Here is a 17,918-nt window from a genome sequence, read left to right as displayed (position 1 = left end):
AGTTTGGTGGTCCAGATTCATTGGCAACGCTTTCGGGCCGCATTTGGTGGCATTTCTCTTCGTTCACTCTGTCGGGGAGAATCCTAATGTCGTCCAGAAAGCTGTGAAAGATTTAACGCATCAGAAGGCTTTGAGCCCGTATCTTGAAAACATATCATAGTCCACATGTCCCGCAGCCTGGTCTCGCTTGGGTAAACACTTCGTCGGGGAAGCTGATCCGAAAGATCCATTTCGGGAGCGTGTCAGCCAATTTCCAGTTCGCGGGCGAGGGCCAGATGGTGATCCTGGCCAAGACGGAGCTGTACTATGCCATGCTGACGGCGGAGGGGGCGTTCCCCGGAAAGTTGTACCCCGAGTGACGAAAAGTGGTCGGGTTAAATCCTGAGGGAACTAGGCTTGATCAAAGCTGTAGTTCATCGGGAAGAAACTAATACGAGAGAGGGCAGAATTGGAAAAGGAAGTGGTTAAGTAGCTTACACAGAGCTCTTCCGGTGTATCAAGAAGGGGGTGAAGTCCAACATCACTGAGAAGGGCAATAATTAAGACCTAATTACACGGCGTTTTACCTTAAAGCCAAACACGTACGTATCTCATGATGACAGAAAGCCTTATAATAGCTTCTTCCCTCGCAAGACGTCCTAATCTTCACAAAGTTGCTTTCATCCTGGCACGCTAGGCACGGGGTTAGGGTTGGGCGTGGTTTAGTTGTTAAGTCCCACACCAAATGCATGCACTGATTCGGACCCCTGCTTCTGGCTCGCCCTCCACAAAAAGCTTAGTTAGCCGCAGCGAGTCGGACCAGGCCTTGCTCTGCCGTTTACTCCGTATACTAACCCCCATGTTACCCTCACTAGTCACCCCACGGCATCCCCCGGCGGCAGCGCTGCGAGACGGCAAACAACGCGAAGAACACGAATGATTAGGTTCTGGTGATGGGAGGTCTAAGCGCGAACAACACTTCGCAGCATCGACGAGCTCGCCATCCCCCGCCATGACCGGCAAAAAGCGCGCCCATTCCGACGTCAACGTCGACGTCGACGTCGACGTCGACCTCGATGCCGACGACCGGAACGACACAACATACAATGACCTCGACGTCCGAACCCCGATGACCACGGCAGCATCCGCCGTGCCACCACCAGAACCACTTCCCAAACGCCGCAGACTAGCCCACGCCGCATCCGCCGCCGCCGCCATTACCAACGCCACCACCACCCCCACCCCAACACCGCCTCTTTCCGAACAACCGGGCCGTGACCTCCTCTCCCCGCTGTCCGACGAGCTCCTCCTGCGCATCCTCTCCTTCCTCCCGCGGCGGCACCTCCTCGCCGTCGCCCCGGTTTCGCGCCGCTTCTACCGCCTCTCCTCCGACTCCCAGCTGTGGAAGGCCCTGTACTACGCCCGCTTCGTCCTGCCGCGCGCCATGCGCATTCCCGGCTTCCGGGGGGGCGCGGGCGACGGCGGGAGCGGCAGCGGCAGCGGGCATAGGCTGCACTATGCCGGGTGGGGGAAGGGCGTCTCGTCGCGTCCGGGGCTGCTTGGGGCCGGGGCCGGGGCCGGGGCCGGGGCTGAGACCGAGCAGGGGGAACAGCAGCAGCAGAGGTCGCCGCGTGTCGACTGGAAGCGGCAGTATAAGATTCGACACAACTGGGCGAGGGGCAAGTGCGCGGTGGAGGAGCTGCAGCTCGGGCGGGAGACGGGTGTCGCGGGCGCGGAAGGGGGGAGGAGGAGAATGCTCGTCAAGATTGCCGAGGGCATTGCCGTGACGGCCGACGGGACCGAAGGGCTGCGCGCGTGGGATCTCAAGAACAGGAAGCTGATCGCGCAGGCCGCGATCGGTGGCGACGGCGGGCCTTCCGACGACGCCGTGCCGAGCTGCATCGCCGTGGACGAGGGCGAGGCCGGGCGCGGGCTGCTGGACGTGGCGCTCGGCTTCAGCGACGGGAGCTTTGGTGTCTGGAGGTTGAGCGCCGAGTCGAACCGCCTGGAGCGTAGGTACCGGCACGAGAAGTCTAGCAACGGCGAGCTGGTGGCCATGGCATTCGCCTACCCGTACCTGCTGACCGCCACCGGGACCGTGCTGGTTTCACTCTACACGTTCGAGGGACCCGGCGCCACCCGGGGTGATAAGGAGAGGAGCAAGGCGGCTGCATCGCGCGATGGGGCTGGAAAGCTACCCCCTCCATATCTCTTGACGTCTCTGGACTCACACTCTTCCCGGCCGCCGCTGGCGCTATCCATTCGCAAGGCTGGCAGTGTGACTATTGCTTCGGTGGCCTACACCTTCTCTACACGCAGGGGTTGGTCCATTGGCCTTCAGGACTTGCACATTCACCAGCCCACTGCCGGCCTAGACTCCGTCCCGGAGATCGGGGCCACCCGGATAGCGTACACTCCGCCGGTCGAGACGGACGGCGTCTCGTATTCCCCGCTCAGCCCGCCGGCGACGCCTCAGCGCGGCCGTCCTGACTTGGCGGCGTCTGCTCCCTTCACCGGACCGAGCGGCTCAGAATCGGAGACTCCGGAGCCGGGACCTACGACGCTTTGCTATACCCACCCATACCTCCTGGCCGCCTTGCCGGACAATACCCTGATACTGCACATGTGCACGTCCAACGCCTCGTCGCTGTCGATATCGGACGGCATCCGACTCTGGGGCCGTAGGTCATTCGTTACGTGTTTTGGCCCTTTTCCCGGGCCTGCGTTGCTCTATCTTACAGAATACCGTAAGGAGAGAAGGAAAAGAAAGCACTAACGCTCGGGAGCAGACACATCCGGTATCAGCGACGCCGAGATCACCGCCCGCGGCAAGGCCGTCAGCGTCAGCACTCGAGGCGAGGAAATGCGAGTATGGGAGCTGGAAGGTCGGTCCACAGGCGTTTCCAGCCGCAGTGTCGAGATCCGACCCTGGCAGTCTCCTGGAAGCGGCAGTGCTGCGGGCGGCCTCGCACTTTGCGACGACCTTCGCACCGGCGACCCGGCCCGCGACTGGGACGAGAAGAGAAACTGGGTGGGCTTCGACGACGAGATGGTCATCGTGTTGAAGGAGACAAAGGGCGCGCGGGAGAGCCTGATGGTTTACGACTTCACCTGATTACTCGTGCAAAACCTGGCCTGGATCCGACTACTCACAACAACCTGCGACGAGCTCGGCGATGACAGCACGCGGATTCGCAAGCGTCAGTTACACTGCCCGCGCCTATCCTCGGGCTCTTGGCGAGCCACAAGCCATTGGGAAGCTAGCAGAGTGTTCTTTTCAGTGACCTGCTGTGTTGCCCTTTCTCACGGCCTCGGGAATTCGAAACGATCGTATCGGGCCACGACAGCAGGTCATGTTTGGCTGCACCGCCCCAGCGAGAAGAGACCTTTACCAATCGCACCGCATCCGCATGACCGCGATACCTGGCTCCAGGCAAGGCCCACTGGCCTGCTTAGTGCAGACCCGTGTTTTTTTTGCAGCCTACCGAGGCACGCACAATCTCGGCCCCAGGCTCTCCCAGGTATTGATGCCGAACAGAAACGTCGTCTCCACCGAGAGCCTCACACAGGTGTTTCTAAAGCTGCCTTCGAGCAGTAGGGGTACCGATTTGTGACAGGCATGGAAAAGCCCGAGGCTGCGATACAAAGCGACATAATACGGTTCAATCAGATGAGGAGTCGTTCACCGTTCAAGTCACGTAACAACCATGGAAATACCTTCGCCGAAAGACTCATCACAGGGGTTATCTTGCGGCCTTCACGGCCCGGCTTATCCGGCGGCATCTTTGTGCACACAAAAGTGTTGCCTAACTGGGGCAACCAAGGATGGAAAGGGGAGGGCCGCGCAATACCAGAGCGTACGCAGTAGACGCGTAAATCAAGAAGAGCGAATGAGAGAGAAAAACGTTGGGCGGTTTGCTAGGCAGGCAATTCACGTCTTGAACAAGTTCGCGGCGGCCACCACTTTGTACGCCTTCGGAACGCCGGAAAGAGCCGAGAAGCAAAGAGAGGGATGGGAGGAGGAGATGGAGCCTGTCACTCCGGAAAGCAGTCCCACCTGATACAGTGAGAGGGAGGATTAAGCCATATCGCATGTTCATTTTGGAAACCTGCTTTCGTATCTCACCATTTCCCTGCTTTGCACACACCATCCAGTCAGGCTAGATTACGCTAAGTGGTGCCTGTGATCGATATCTACGCAGTAGGAGGGCTAGAGCAGAGAACAAGCGGCATGATGCACCTTGCCATTCGCGAATGCGAATGCCGACTGGGGGCCGGAATGTCTCAGCCTTCTTCTTGCTGAGACACTGGTAGGGTTTGGTAGGGTTTTGGTAGGGTGGGGGAGGGTGGTCAATTGACACCCACGATTCGTCACCTGAGCAAGTCATCTTCGGCCGTTGTGTGTGAGACGTGTGAGCGGCTGGGAAGGTGTGGCAGGCAGCGGCAGCAGCAGCGGCAGCGGCAGAGGGGAATGAGAGAGCTCAACCCACCGACACCACCACAAAACACACACGCACACACCGTACGGATCCGTATTCCGTACGGAAATACACAGCCATGTTGCATTGAAACGGGATGAACAGGGGGTGTCGTGATCAATTGCCCTAGGACGGACTGAACCCCGCTTGGCATTGATGGGACCGGGGGGATAGTGTATGTACGGAGTACGGAGTACGGAGTAGTCTACAACGTGATAGATCCACGCCTCTCGCTATGTTTTGCCTAGCATGGGCCATTACGAGAAGAGGAGAGAGCGGACGGAGCTACCAGCCCGTCGTTGGAATTGACCTTCTCTGGAATGCTGAGGCGCGTCTTCCTTCAGGCATACTTGTACGACCCGGTGCAAATGGCATTGTTATTGTTTTGGCGGCAAATCTTGTCGATTGGCCATCTGCCAGGGACCCGGGAGGCCGAATGCCATCCGAATGGACAGCGATAGAACGTTGCAAGCCCGGGATTTGCAGCGCATGCAAACAGGGCGCAAGCACAACTCCACCTCGACCATGCAGGGCCAGACAAGTGGCGCGCATGTTTCGCTGCAAGTGCTTGGGATGGAGGCATAGCTGGGTTCGAGGCGGCCCTTGGGCCAGACGATCAGACACGGGAATTGGCTGGATTCGCCTTCTGCTGCTTGACACCTGTGGTTTGAACCAAAAGTAGAATGGCTATGGGAGATTGGACAATTGAGATCCAGGGCGGCCGACTTTTATGCGCTTCGGCCCCGCGCCCGGACCTTGGAGGCAGCCCATTCGGCGAGAGAGCGAGCTGACGGCATTTGCTGGCCCTTTATTTGTCGTGGTGAACGCTTGTTCGCTCCTCGGATGAGCCCTTGCGCATCTCCTGTGCATGGAGAAGAGTGTACGGAATTTGGACAATACAGCGGGACCGCTGATTTGGTGCCAATCGGAGCGGCAGAGAAGGCTACCTGTCGAAGAACTCGAGCCAACCTGCTGCTGTTTAGCGCCGTAGATGGCGGCGCGGATCGGATGCGAAACCACACCGCCTGCAGCAGCCCAATTGACCAATGGAGGGTTGTCGCGCTTCAGCCAGCATTGAGCTCATCGGGATCCTCAGCGGGTGTTGAAAAAAGAAGGGGGGGAGGAGGGGAGAACTGATGACAGTCTCTGTCTCATATCAGTGAGTTTTGACAGCTGCTGCACTTTCTTGCATTGTCCCCGATGTGGAAGGAGGGCGGGTGAACTGAGAAGGAGGGGCAATGACAACCCCTCCCTCCAAGGCCCTCCGACGCGGGGTGATAAGATAAGCTAGCGTTACCTGCACCACAGTGTAGCAACCGTGGGATGGAAGGAGGCGGAGGATAGCAATGGCAAATGGAAATAGCGTGCCATGTGAGAGCCTCGAGTGGACAAATCGTTCTACTTTAGTCATGGTAATTGAGACTGAATCACCGCCATTCCAAGGCGGAGGTCGTTGACCCCCGCTCGATACATCTCAAGCCTATACTTGCACAGAGTATCTGGTGTTGATCGGGTCATGTGGGGACCGCGTTCGCCCCAGACGTTCCAGCTCAGCACTTGCCAGCGCCTGACTGGCGTGTGAAAAACAGCACCGCTCGGACGAATGAAGGTGATTGTCGTTCTGTTCGTCTCTCCGCTTCCAGGACTTTTCGGTTGTCCGTTGTCCCGGAGCATTCGCAGGACTTTTCGGTTGTCCGTTGTCCCGGAGCATTCGTAGGACTTTAGGGACCGGGAATGCTCCGGTTGTTAAGTCCCTTAAAGTCCGGCTTACAAAGGAGATACTGCCGACAAGAGGGCCGCGTTTCAGGCAACACAGTTGCCGTTGTGTTTGAGGACGTCCACAGCCAGCCCCGGTTCACCAATTGGTCGTCGATTTGGAATCGAGTCAATCGGACCAAAAATACCTGTCAGTAATCTTCGGAAAGAAGGCCTACGCGTCAGTCGGATGGAGTTCAGCGAGCGTCGGACTGGTGACGAAGAGCGGTAGTGACCAAAGCAATGGCAGTTGGAGCATCTGTTGTGAAGCCGAAGCATGACCTTGATGAACTTAATCTCAAATTGGCCAACCTCGCGATGAAATTTAACCAGCTGGACGTATTTATCCATTTGCTTACTGGATAGCGACACTGGTCATACCGACCGCAGAAACGGAGTCGGCGTAGTAAGAAATACAAGTGCCACCGAATAACTACGTTGCATGTGTTGAGGCGGGCAACGGGACGGTCATATGCCCACGCCTCCCTCCGTTCCCTCGATGGGTCGGGCGTCAGCAAGCAGGTACGCGGAACGTGCCAAGAGTACCTCGGACACTGATATTGTTATCGATAACCCAAATTACTAAACCCAAAGGGGCAATTCAGGTGACGAGCTGCGTTTTTGACTGGCCAACCTTCCACCTCTTTCTTCGAAATTGCTCATCAGTTTAGTCGCTGGCAACTAGCGATGAGTCACACGTTCCAAGGCAGCCGAAGCCTGTTCATCAACCATTTGCGATTGGGGCGAGAAGAGAGCGGCCACACTAAAAAGACCTACTCACGGATTGCTACAGCATAGCGTGATTGGCCAATTCGCCGCCCCATTGCTTCTCTCGGCCCACGCAGCATGAATTGACAGGTTGCAATCGAAAAAGAAAACTCGTCATGCTTGCTGCGGGCGATACTGGCAGCCCCAAAGCTATCAAGTTATCAGCTTTGCAAAACAAGACAGCGAGAAGTGAGCTCCACAATCACGAGCTCCACAGCGAAACCATCTCGAAGACGAGACGAGAGCTCTTCAATTTCTCGATGCCCAAATGGCAGCCCAATCGGCGCTCAATTGAGTCGTTTGAGGTCAACGACCATTGAAGCTCCACCGAGGAGGTACGCATCGCGTTCCTTTTGCCCCTCCTTCCCCTCCTTGCCCCTCCTCTTTGCAGAACGTCCAATATACCCCTCTTACACCATGGCAAGCTGATTTGGTTGTTTCTCCTTGTTTAGTTGAGCTGATCAAAGCCGGCGCGATGTGCCTTTGGCACTGGCCTGAACCCCGCTGAGAGTTGACCTGTTGTCTTAACCTGAACACCAGGTTCCCCTGGCTTTTTGGACCGGCCTCACCTTGCGGTGAACACAGCATTCCTCGAGAGTAACAGAAGGGTATGGCCCACCAAGATCGAAGTTCGTCGTCAGAGGGCTAGCAAGCGCCATTCTCCACGCTCTGCTCCAGGAACTGGCCAAGGAGCTCTTCCGTTTTCAACGAAGAGGGGACGGGAGATCAACACACGGGACGGCCTGCCAGGTTGCCCGCTCTACGGCTCCATCCCTAGATTCACCTACGCATGCCTCGGAGCCTTATGGATCGTTAAGCCGCTCCTCCCGATGGAAAAACGTCTTGCCACGTTTCACGGGGGTTCTGGCCGTCTCTGCCCGGTGTCGAGGCGGAGTGGTATTCGGAGCATTGCGAATCTTCTTAAGGCACAAGTTAGTTGGCTCATCTGCTTGTGCGCCTGCCCAACATGCACGGCTTTTAGATAAGCATCGCAGTCGAGCCAACTGCTCGGCTTGGGATATGCACAGCTCAAACCGCCCGAAGCGCCAGATGGCAAAGGCTCTCCCGTCTAGCAGTTTTGCAAATCTTGATTTTGACACACTGTGCCTTCAGTGTATTGCTGCCGGGCCGATAGCGCCTGTGAACGACACGGCACGTCCTCAATGTATAGCTAAACCGTACAGTACCTCTGCGGCTTGAAAGTGTAGAGAGCGCAAGATTTCAGTGCAGCGACAACCAAAGATACTCGAATCTGCTTTCAACAAATCTCTGGGAAACACGGCTGGTTTGAGTTGGCAGTTCTCGTTTTCCGTTTCTCCTCTTCTCTTCCCACGCGGGGTTGGCATCAAGTACCTCGCTTTGGGCAGAAGTACCTCTTCAACACCCGACTATTTTTGCCTAACGGAACCGAGAAGCTTGACGGATGACCATTGGCCCGGTGCGGAGACGGCCACATGATTGGTCGCGCGGAGACGGAGGAGGGCGTGTGCGTCTTGAGTGTGCGTCAGGGGGTGTCTGACTGGTGTGGGTGACTCCTCACGGTGTGCCCAACATCCCTGCCAGCCAACGCCACGCCACTCCACTTCACTTACAACCTCTAACCCCAGATTCGTGCCCGCCCACGCAGGCGGTCTTGCCTGGAGCGACAGACGCGCTGCGCGCCGCCAGGCCGTCTGTGTGTGACTTGCTGGCGCAAATCTTGCTCCGACACCCTCCTCCCGTTCCTGGGTGCCTTGGATGCCCAGCCCTGCCGATGCCCAGCCAGCCGTCAAGTGACGACGGAGGGGGGGGATGAGGGGGGTGAAAGGGGGGGTGATGACCTTGGAGCCGCCATGGTACTTACATGGTGCCTCTCCCCCGGCTTCCCGTCCTCCTTCAACCCATTTCACCCTTTCCACCTGTTCGCGCCCTCTACCATTGTCCTTGTACCGAGTGTAGACACCGGATATTGGCATATCTCCGTTGCCTATCCCGAGAAAGACCGCTTTTTGCCACACCGAGCCCCGGTTTCCAACGGATTCCATTGACCAGCAATTGCGAGGAGCGACCTGCTATTGTTCCGCACCGCCCCTGATTGTCAATGGGACTAGGGATAAATGAATAGCGGCGAAACACAGGCAATTCCTCCATTGTCTATTATTCAGCAATTGAGCAGATCCTCTATATCTTGCATCCGCAGCACAGCACGCGCGTTACATCCTTTCTACCACGAACAACAGAACCGGCGTTCGGGACGTTGCACACGCCTCTTCCGGTCCCCCAAGTTCCTCATCCCTCAGCAATCATTTTAGTCGGCATTAAATCAGCTTCCCTGGCCGCGCGATCAACCCTCGACGAAGAGCGCTCTCACCTTATCTGACCCCAGCACACCCCTCGGGTTCAATTCTTACCGTCACCGTTGATGACAGATCGCCTATTCGCCACCTCGATCCCAATCTCAAGCAGTCATAACTAAGTGTTATGGCTGACAAACCCACCGCTCGTGCTATGCAGCTGCCCGTGTCGCACCCTGGGGACCAAACAGCAACGAGACCGCCCTGGGCCCCCTCATCCTCTCCGCCCACCTACTTTCCCCCAACACCAACAAAAGAGATGCAGGACGCAGGTGCGCTGCCGCAGGACAGGCATTCCCCGATGGCGTCAAAGCAGAAGAAACCCTACGATATCAGCAACCTAATGTCGCCTCCCGAGCCCGCACCCCTAGACATGTACAGGTCAACGAGCTCGACGACCGGGAAACCTTCCTCGCCCTCCGATGAGGCCCGGGTGTCTCATCAACCTCTGTCTCCGCCCGTTTCCCCTTTCTCCCAGGCGGCCAATACAGTTAACTCGGCACCGCCCCTGAGTCTCGGCGGCAAAGATCCGATTCTCTACCCTACCGGCGGCGAACCCTCCTCGAGCCCCCCGACCGGTCCCTTATTCACACCTACCGCGGGTTCCGTCGAGAATCTAAAGGCGACTACGGAGCGGTTGGTCAACGCGCACATCGCATCCAGGCCCGCCGGTTACTTCCGGGACTCGACGCCACCGAGGCCAGAGGACTACGAGCTGGCCCTCTACTTCAAGTCCAACTGCTTCCGCATGTTCCAGGACAACCCGAAGGAATGGCTGCGCAAGGAGCGCGAGCTCCTCCGGGCCGACCGAAAACATACGGCGCACTCGTACCAGCCCAGCAAACTGCCGCACATCTTGCCCGCCTCGAAGCCTGCAGTCCTAGGCCCGCAGACGACCAAGGCCCCAGCCGTGCGCGTTCAGAAGCCAAGATCCCCGAAGACGAAGCCACAGCAACCGCGGCCGATTCGGGCAACCCCGGCGCCGGCGCGCGAGACGATCCGCGTCGGCACTCCGGAGCCCCGAGTTCGGACAGTTGCGCCCAACCGCGAGGATAAGGATTTTGCCGCGCTGGAGGATCTCTCTCCGCCCCTCAGCTCGCTCCCCCCGAAGCCAAACAGCCTCAAGGTCGATTGGAAGGGCAACGCGCTGGACCTGAGCAACGACCCGCACCGACATCTCCTGCACCCCGACGAGCTGATCCTGGCCAGCAATCTCCGGCTCGACTGCGCGACCTACCTCACCAGCAAGCGGCGCATCTTTCTGCGGCGGCTCGAGTGCGCCAAGATCGGCAAGGAGTTCCGCAAGACAGACGCGCAGCAGGCATGCAAGATCGACGTCAACAAGGCGTCGAAATTGTGGCAGGCCTACGAGCGCGTGGGATGGTTGGACATTGAGTGGATGCGCAAGTACCTGGACCGAAAGCCGTAAATCCGGGTTCCGTTGACTGGACGCATTGCGGCGACTCCTTCGACTGACTACCTTGTTTTTCTTTTTCTTTTTCCTTTTTTTTTCTCATTTCCTCCCCCCTTATGGATTGTTGTTGGCTTTCCTGCACCACCCCACGACTGACTTGAGGTTGGCGTTCTGCGGTTTCGTTACCTTTTGTCTCATCTCACGGCATCACGTCACGGCACAGCATCAGCATCACGAAATGATCATATGATACCCCCGAGCACCGAGGCATTATCGGCTAGCTCACCTTCCCGGTTTTGCGTTCCACTCCTGTTTCCCCTTTTCTCCTTCCCATCCACTCACGGCATTGCATGGACATTTATGATTTTGGACGGGCGGTCAGCTGGTGGTGATCGGATATATTGCGCCAGATCCATCGGGCGCGGTTAATCTGGATTCTACAGACAGATCGGAGAGAGAGGACTGGACAGGACTCGACGGGACTGGTTAGGACTACACTAGGCATGGTTGCAGAGTTGGGAGGCTACTTGTCGTCTTGCATTTTCCGGCGTTGAGATGTAGTGCGTGTTTGGATTCTTGACGGGAATGGCGAGGTCGCTCACCAAGATCACCAAGAGAATGCATTCTTATTATTTTCAATATACCCCACCCCCCTTCACAAGACATACCGTCTGTTCTTGGGATTTTTATTCCCCAGATCCTCTTGTTTCAAGGAGCTGTGTTCTTCCATCAAGGGAGGGCTACCACCCGCCTTCTGTCGTTCTGGCGATGCGCATAGGAACAAGGGTACCTAATGCTTTCGCAGGTTAGTTTGCTGGTCTACACTGGGAAAGAGAATGAGACCAATGGAGTGGCGCCGATAATGATATTCTGGTAAATTGCAGAACCCGGTTAGATCCGTTAAGGGCTATTGGACGAGTCCCTGTCCGCGGGCTGGCTCTCTCGCCCTGCACTATTACGGAGTAATGCAATGATCTCTGCTAGGTTTCTGGGTTTCTGAGTTTCCGGGTCAAGTCTGTTAAAAAAGAGGTCGGCTGCTTGCCGATTACCTGCCTTCCCGCTTTGGTCAGGGGCCGGGCAAGCGGGAAGAGAGACCAGGGCAAAGGGGGTTGGTGTGGGGTTGGGGGGGGGGGGGGGGGTGGTGGTCTCAGCCCTGTGAGTGTGGTGATGTCATCTCTCATGTCCAGGTGCCTCGTTCTCGGTGCCAAATGGGCCCACCTTTTTCTCGCCAAGTGCTTCCCCCAGAATGCAAAGCGCTGATGAACAACCCCTTGCTTGTTGTGGGGTCGGTCTCTCGTGGTGGCGAGACAGCTCGACACTCTTTTGCTGCACTAATCCGCGGTGGTGCCACATTTTGACCCGAGCACTTCTCCGTCCTGGTAGTGTGTGTGTGTGTGTGTGTGTGTGTGTACTGTACGAGTTTCGAAACTCGGGTCACTTTCAAGCGTTTGCCGATACCTCCTCCCCTTCTAGTGTCTGCACCGAAATTCTTGACATTCCTGGATTGTTGATTTGCTTGGTCGCACGTACATCTAGGAAAGAGTTAAAGGGCAGGTTTGCTCTGATGCCGTCTGTCTCCATCCTAACGCAATTGCTGCAGCTTTTCGTTTCGAGAGGCGACAGGGACGCGAGGACATGCGCAGCAGGGTTGGAGGAATCGACACCCTACTCCTAATCTCAGCACCATATGCATATCGTCGCCGTCTGCATAGCTAACACTTGGCGCCGACTCTCCAGTCTCAAGATCCGAGTGTGCCGAGGACATATCTTCGTCTAATATTACGGATGATCGATTCTAAGCTATGTCTTTACATTTCCCAGCTCCTTCTGCTGCTCTTCCATTTCCCCGATGCGCTTCAGGTCTACTGCCCGAGGGATAGAGTATAGCCGCCGTCGACGACAAGGGTCTGGCCGTGGATGTACTGGTTGCAAGCGAAGGCGAGGGCGATGGCGAGGACGGTCTGGGCCATGTCGATGTCGCGGCCGGGGCGGCCGGCGGGGACCTTGCCCTCGTAGGCGGACTTGTCGAGCTGGCTCTTCTGGAAGCGCTCGCTCTCGCCGGCGGTCATTACGCTGGGGAAGACGCCCAGGGCGAGGGCGTTGACGCGGACCTTGTGGCCCTGGGCGGCCTCGGAGGCGAGCATGCGGGTGAGGTGGTCGGCGGCGCCCTCGGCGGCCGCGTTGTCGGCGAAGTGGCGCTGCGCCGACTTGACGAGCCCGCTGATGCTCGTCACGTCGATGACGGTGCCGGAACCAGTGCGGGTGCCGCTCGGCGGAGCGCCGCAGCAGCGGCAGGAAGACGGCGGTGGCGAAGAAGAGCGAGACGACGTCGGTCTCGTACGCGGCCAGCCAGTCAGTCGGCCGACGTCGTCTTGGACGTGTTCGAACAGGTTGCGCCGCATCTCGTCGGCCGACCCGGACTCGGGCTGCGCCGTCTCGCTCGACACGCCCGCATTGTGGACCAGGATGCACAGGCACTCCCCGCGCGCCGCGATCCCGTCCGCCAGCCGCGCCACGTCCTCCTTCTTGGTCAGTCATGTCCCCCGTCAGCGGCACGATGGAGCCCTCAATGTCCTTTGTTGTACGTGCTCGCCACCGGTGTCCAGCTTCTCGCCCGTGCGTCCCACGATGTACAACACCTTGGCGCCGTTGGCCGCCAGCGCCTGCGTGATCTGATATCAGCCCGATGCCGGACCCGCCTGTGTGATGAGATCGGTGCGGGTCAAATACGCGGCTCGAGTGAGCGAGAGACGTCCTGATACTAGTGTCGATGGCGTAGTGGTCAGCATTTTGTTGGTACGCTGGAGGCAACTCGTCGTGGTCCGAAACCGGGTTGCCGGAGTCAGGGTCATGTCGTTGCCGAGGCTGGGCGATAATAGCGCAGGAATCCTAGGAATACTGCAAGAACAAGATTCTTCTAAGGGTTATAACTAATCACTGAAACCTGACTCATCTCTTTCCCTTCCCTTTTTTCCTTCTACGTAACCTATCCAACTTGTTGCCAACCACGAAATGGAGCGTCGGATCATCGCTGAAGACCGTTTACACGGAATTGATCAATCAGAAGGGCGTACCCAACAAGGTTGGATGATACCAACTTCTGCAGACTTGTTGAGTTCAGACTTACTGCGACGCTGGTTCCCTGTATGCCGCTCTACCGTCTATTGTAGCCGTGTTTTAATGCAGAATTGTCCATTTGTAAGAATGCAAGTTATTGCAGGAACCACTGCTAGAGACGTAGAGGCGATGAAGAACCCTTCTTTCAGTGGTGGAAGCTTGCAACCCCTACCTCGTCGGTAGCTTCAGAATTAATATCGGGGTGAGAAGACACGAAAGGTTCTGCTTTGAATGGAACTTCAAAATGAAAGATATGACGAAAATCAGTTGCGAAGAAGAGAAAGTTTCCAACGAGAGAAAGAGCGGAGGGCGGAAGAGTTGCAGCGGAAAGTGCTTGCTTGCACAATTGCTCACGCGCAGCGTTCCTCCTCCCTCTCGTCGGATATTGTTACTCCCTGGCTCCTGGCCGGATGTCAGAAGCGCTATCATCGTGCGCCCGATACATTTCCAGATCTACAAATCGCAAGCTAAAATCAAGATTAGGTGAGGAATCAACTTCGTGTGGGAACCACGCTCTCGATCGTCCCAGGCTACCTACGTATGTGCTCACTAATTAGCTGATAGGCAGGGAGATGTGCCTCCGTGCTGTTGTGCATTTGTTCGCGCGAGTCGACCCGATCCGCCGTGTCTTTGCTGGCACGGGAGTACGAGCCCCTCCAAGGCACCCGACACTGTCGAAGCTCCCACCAGCGCACATATGAACCGTTCCGGCGAGACCCACTGGGCCGATTCTTGACCGCCTGAAGAGAGAGAGCCACGGGCCGCCACTGAGGTACAGCGTCTCTCACAGTTAGATGAGCAGAGTCGACCAGACCGAGGGTCCTCTTAATAAACGAATAGCCAGTTGACAAAGGAAAAGGACCCGGACGAGGGTTAAAGTTACCCGGTGACGATCGGCGCTCACGAGGCGTGGAAGCCCATCTCCACGTTGCGCTTCTCGCGGGCGACGGTGTCGGCGTCCATCCGCTGGCTGTGCACGCGCCACTCGGTCGTCACCTTAATATCCTCCTCGGGAATGGACGGGACGATGGACTTGCCGTCGTACCCGGCGGCACCTCCCACCGCCGTTGTCCCCGTTGCCGCCGTTGTCGTCGACGCGGCTCCTCCCCCGCTGCCGCCGCCGCCGCTTCGATCCGACTGGTGGCCGTCACCGCCGATAATCTCCTCCTCGGAGCCGAAGCGGGTGTACACGGTGTCGGCGGGCAGGGAGAGCGGGTGCTTGAAGTTGCGCTTCTGGTTGCGGCGCGAGATGGTGGTCAGCTTGAAGCCGGAGCTGTTCTTGGTGCCGGTGCCGGGGGTCCCTCCGGTGTTCTTGCCGCCGGAGGAGCTGGCGCCGAACAGGGTGCCGCCGTGGGCGCGGAGGGCGCGGTGGACGATGGGGAAGATGACGGGGAAGTTGGTGACGAAGACGGCGACGAAGGACTCGCGGCAGGACCACTCGCCCGCCAGCTGGGGGCCGTCGACCGTGTTGGCGAGCACGTAGCCGCACCGCAGGCCGCCGAAGACGGCCGTGATGAGACCGCCGCAGAACATGACGCATAGCCCCATCTTCTTGGGCGTCGAGATGCGCGCGCTCCACACCATCGGCATCGGGATCGAGATGATGTAAAGGTCGGTCGCCAGGTTGGTTGTGATTAGGACAATCGCCTGCAGCGGGGACACTGCAGGGTAGCAAAGTCCTGTTTTTCATTTGATGAGCAGGAAAAACAAGGGAGAAACGAGGACGTCACGGTCAGCTTTGTGATATAGTAAAATGGGAACTCCAGAAAGAAGAGAAAAAAGAAGAGAAAGAAAAATAAAAAGACCTACTGCCTGGGTCGGGATAGATCTGCCAGTGCTTCTCCACCGGGTAGCAGCCAAAGAGGATGGCGAAAAACGTGCCAAAGAAGGTGGCAATGACAAAGACGAAGCCGATGTTGATCTTGAGGGACATGTTGCCCACACCGTCGCCGAGTCGCCTGAAGAAGAAGAGCCAGGCGGTCTTGAGGGTCCAGAGGAGGCAGGTGTAGACGAGCCAACCGAACAGCTGCGTCTGAGAACCCTTGACGCGCAGGTGGTATTCCTCGCTCAGGGGGTCCAGGGCTGCCCGTTGTTCGTCGGTCATGCTGCGGGAGGAGAGGGACGAGGAGGCCGTGTGAGTTAGTTAATCGTCTTTTTGTAACTGCGTCAAGAGTGGGCGCATATGCCCAGCTAACTGGGTACGAACACAGACAACACAGACATACCCGCTGTTGGCCAGGCCGTGCCAGTACGCGCCGACGTAGTGTGCGGTTGCCGTTTCGGCCGTGTATAGGAGCTGTTCCGGGGCGACGGACGGGGTCAGTCAGTTTCTCGCCATGACTGCCTGACGAGCCTCCGTTTCTTGGTGCTCGAAATATCGCCTCACTAGCAGCAAAAGTTTTCTTGGGAAGCAGAGGGGAGGAGAGGAGGCTCACAATGGCGACAACCATGAGGAAGTCGTCGGGCGCCAGGCCGCGGAGCCCCATCTGGCGCCACCGCGCGAGGGTGCGGACTGCGACCACGACGATGTCAATGGCCAAGTAGGTCCATGCCTCGATTGTGAACGCTTCCAGAGACGACATGGTGGGCTATTCTGTTGCTCGTGTTGCTGCTGCTGCTAGTACTCCGTACTGCTGGTGGTGGTGGTGGTGGCAGCAGCATATCAGGCCGGGTGCGAAAAATATCCCACATGAGAGGGGGGAGAACAGAACATGAAGACGAAGAGGCCTGATATCTTAAGGAAGGAAAGAAGTGAGGTATAACGATTCCGGAGGCAGATACAAAAGATCGGCACTGGGGGTTCGAAGTCTAGGCCATGTCTTTGTGAGAGGGAGTGAGAGAGAGTGAGCGAGAGTGAGAGTGTGTGTGTTACGTGTGTGTGTGGAGATCTATTAGTTCACCAGGAGTGCGTCGAAACGTTTTTTTCCCTTGTTCTTCTTTCTCTGATAAGTTTCTCCTGGGACAGGACAAGGGGAAAGCGATGCCGTCGGAATTCGAAGTCAAGGGGCCCCAAAAAAATTCATGGACCCCTGGCATGTGAACAACAACGTTGCACTGAACCAGTGTATCTACACACTATGTTGCACGGAATCCATTATATGTATGTATGTACATATACCCCTTGTTACGCTACACAGTCGTCTAGTGTGTTTCCCAGCCCGCCGGTAACTGTGTAGTGTCGTGGGGGTTGGGAGGCATCTTTGGCCCGTCGTGCGAGCTTAAATTGACGTTCTTGGGGGTAGTTACTAGAGTCCACTTGATAAGCCGAAGGGAAGAGTTGCCTACCACGCCCTTGGGAGGGACCAATTACTACTACGCGGTACGGAGTAGGTATAGTCAGATCCTCACCTATTGAAAAAAACGCAGGCTAGTGTGTGATCTGGTGACACAGCGTTGAAGAGATAGGAGGCGTGCATGGTGAGACACTCATCCTGGGACTGTATCTCACGGTGTGGTTTGCGTATTCTCGCTGCTTGTCTAGGAAATTGATGACCGTGGAGTGTACGAAGTACCTGTAGGGATTTTCCCGAAGGATTCAATAGCCATGCCCGCTCGCCCCTTCCGAAGTCCGTACTATGTAGTTAGTATTACACTAGACTGATTACAAACACGAGTGTCATAGCACCCCGGTCCCACGGTCACGACAAAGGTACACAGTACCTTCCTCTCCCCCCTCCCCGAATCCAGAAGCAATTGAGGTACGCAGAATGCACGTATATAACGTTATATATATATATATATATATATATATGTATATATGTATATACATACATGCAGATAACGCTCTGGGCTATTGAGCACCGCTTGGCGAATGCGTACATGTCTGCACATCGTTGGTATTCTATCCCGAACACAATAGCAAACAGTATGTAACTACGCAAGGTGACTTCCTACGCCCCGGATTTGGATTGCCGATGAGACTGCACGACGAGGACCCGACGGGGACCCGAGTGACTGCTCCGTGCAGATCCCAAAACGAACCCCAAACCCCCAACGATCTCCACAAGGTCGAGGAGCCAATAACGTGCCCGTCTATTAAGGGTGGATGCGACGATGCCCCGACAACCGGGATCA

The 17,918-nt window shown here is 57.0% G+C and overlaps 6 protein-coding genes across 6 annotated transcripts; 4 read left to right on the top strand and 2 right to left on the bottom strand.

The window, feature by feature from the left end:
• Positions 1-203: 203 nt before the first annotated feature.
• On the top strand, positions 204-359 carry P884DRAFT_211547 (uncharacterized protein; the record flags this gene model as incomplete). The annotated part of the gene is made up of 1 exon (XM_069439097.1): positions 204-359. A coding segment is annotated over one exon (156 nt), but the record flags the coding sequence as incomplete, so codon positions are not given.
• A 513-nt stretch (positions 360-872) lies between these two features.
• On the top strand, positions 873-3,222 carry P884DRAFT_332696 (uncharacterized protein). Its single transcript, XM_069445805.1, has 2 exons — positions 873-2,660; positions 2,769-3,222. Exons 1-2 carry the CDS (start codon positions 992-994, stop codon positions 3,092-3,094), a joined length of 1,995 nt encoding a protein of 664 aa, XP_069293788.1. The 5' UTR covers positions 873-991; the 3' UTR covers positions 3,095-3,222.
• Positions 3,223-6,994: 3,772 nt separating this feature from the next.
• P884DRAFT_264785 (uncharacterized protein) lies at positions 6,995-7,593 on the top strand. The gene is made up of 2 exons (XM_069441880.1): positions 6,995-7,315; positions 7,433-7,593. Exon 1 carries the CDS (start codon positions 7,097-7,099, stop codon positions 7,298-7,300), a length of 204 nt encoding a protein of 67 aa, XP_069293787.1. The 5' UTR covers positions 6,995-7,096; the 3' UTR covers positions 7,301-7,315; positions 7,433-7,593.
• A 1,979-nt stretch (positions 7,594-9,572) lies between these two features.
• P884DRAFT_303335 (uncharacterized protein) lies at positions 9,573-10,742 on the top strand (the record flags this gene model as incomplete). The annotated part of the gene is made up of 1 exon (XM_069445018.1): positions 9,573-10,742. One exon carries the CDS (start codon positions 9,573-9,575, stop codon positions 10,740-10,742), a length of 1,170 nt encoding a protein of 389 aa, XP_069293786.1.
• A 1,847-nt stretch (positions 10,743-12,589) lies between these two features.
• P884DRAFT_280896 (uncharacterized protein) lies at positions 12,590-13,579 on the bottom strand (the record flags this gene model as incomplete). The annotated part of the gene is made up of 5 exons (XM_069443491.1): positions 12,590-12,947; positions 12,982-13,061; positions 13,106-13,252; positions 13,313-13,399; positions 13,490-13,579. 5 exons carry the CDS (start codon positions 13,577-13,579, stop codon positions 12,590-12,592), a joined length of 762 nt encoding a protein of 253 aa, XP_069293785.1.
• A 1,165-nt stretch (positions 13,580-14,744) lies between these two features.
• On the bottom strand, positions 14,745-16,426 carry P884DRAFT_280895 (uncharacterized protein; the record flags this gene model as incomplete). The annotated part of the gene is made up of 5 exons (XM_069443490.1): positions 14,745-14,899; positions 14,996-15,523; positions 15,654-15,926; positions 16,062-16,140; positions 16,280-16,426. The coding sequence occupies 5 exons, from the start codon at positions 16,424-16,426 to the stop codon at positions 14,745-14,747; spliced, it is 1,182 nt and encodes a 393-aa protein (XP_069293784.1).
• Between the last annotated feature and the right edge of the window lie 1,492 nt (positions 16,427-17,918).

Source organism: Thermothelomyces heterothallicus (assembly GCF_042370625.1).
Source record: "Thermothelomyces heterothallicus CBS 202.75 unplaced genomic scaffold P884_scaffold_36, whole genome shotgun sequence".
Taxonomy (NCBI): domain Eukaryota; kingdom Fungi; phylum Ascomycota; class Sordariomycetes; order Sordariales; family Chaetomiaceae; genus Thermothelomyces; species Thermothelomyces heterothallicus.
The sequence above is the reverse complement of the archived record's forward strand: the minus strand, read 5'-3'. Positions and strand labels throughout refer to the sequence as shown.

Coding starts and splice junctions, on each gene's coding strand:
- P884DRAFT_332696 (XM_069445805.1), top strand. CDS start 992: ATGACCGGCAAAAAGCGCGCCCATTCCGACGTCAACGTCGACGTCGAC. Junction 2,661..2,768: donor CGGCATCCGACTCTGGGGCC/GTAGGTCATTCG, acceptor GCTCGGGAGCAG/ACACATCCGGTATCAGCGAC.
- P884DRAFT_264785 (XM_069441880.1), top strand. CDS start 7,097: ATGCTTGCTGCGGGCGATACTGGCAGCCCCAAAGCTATCAAGTTATCA.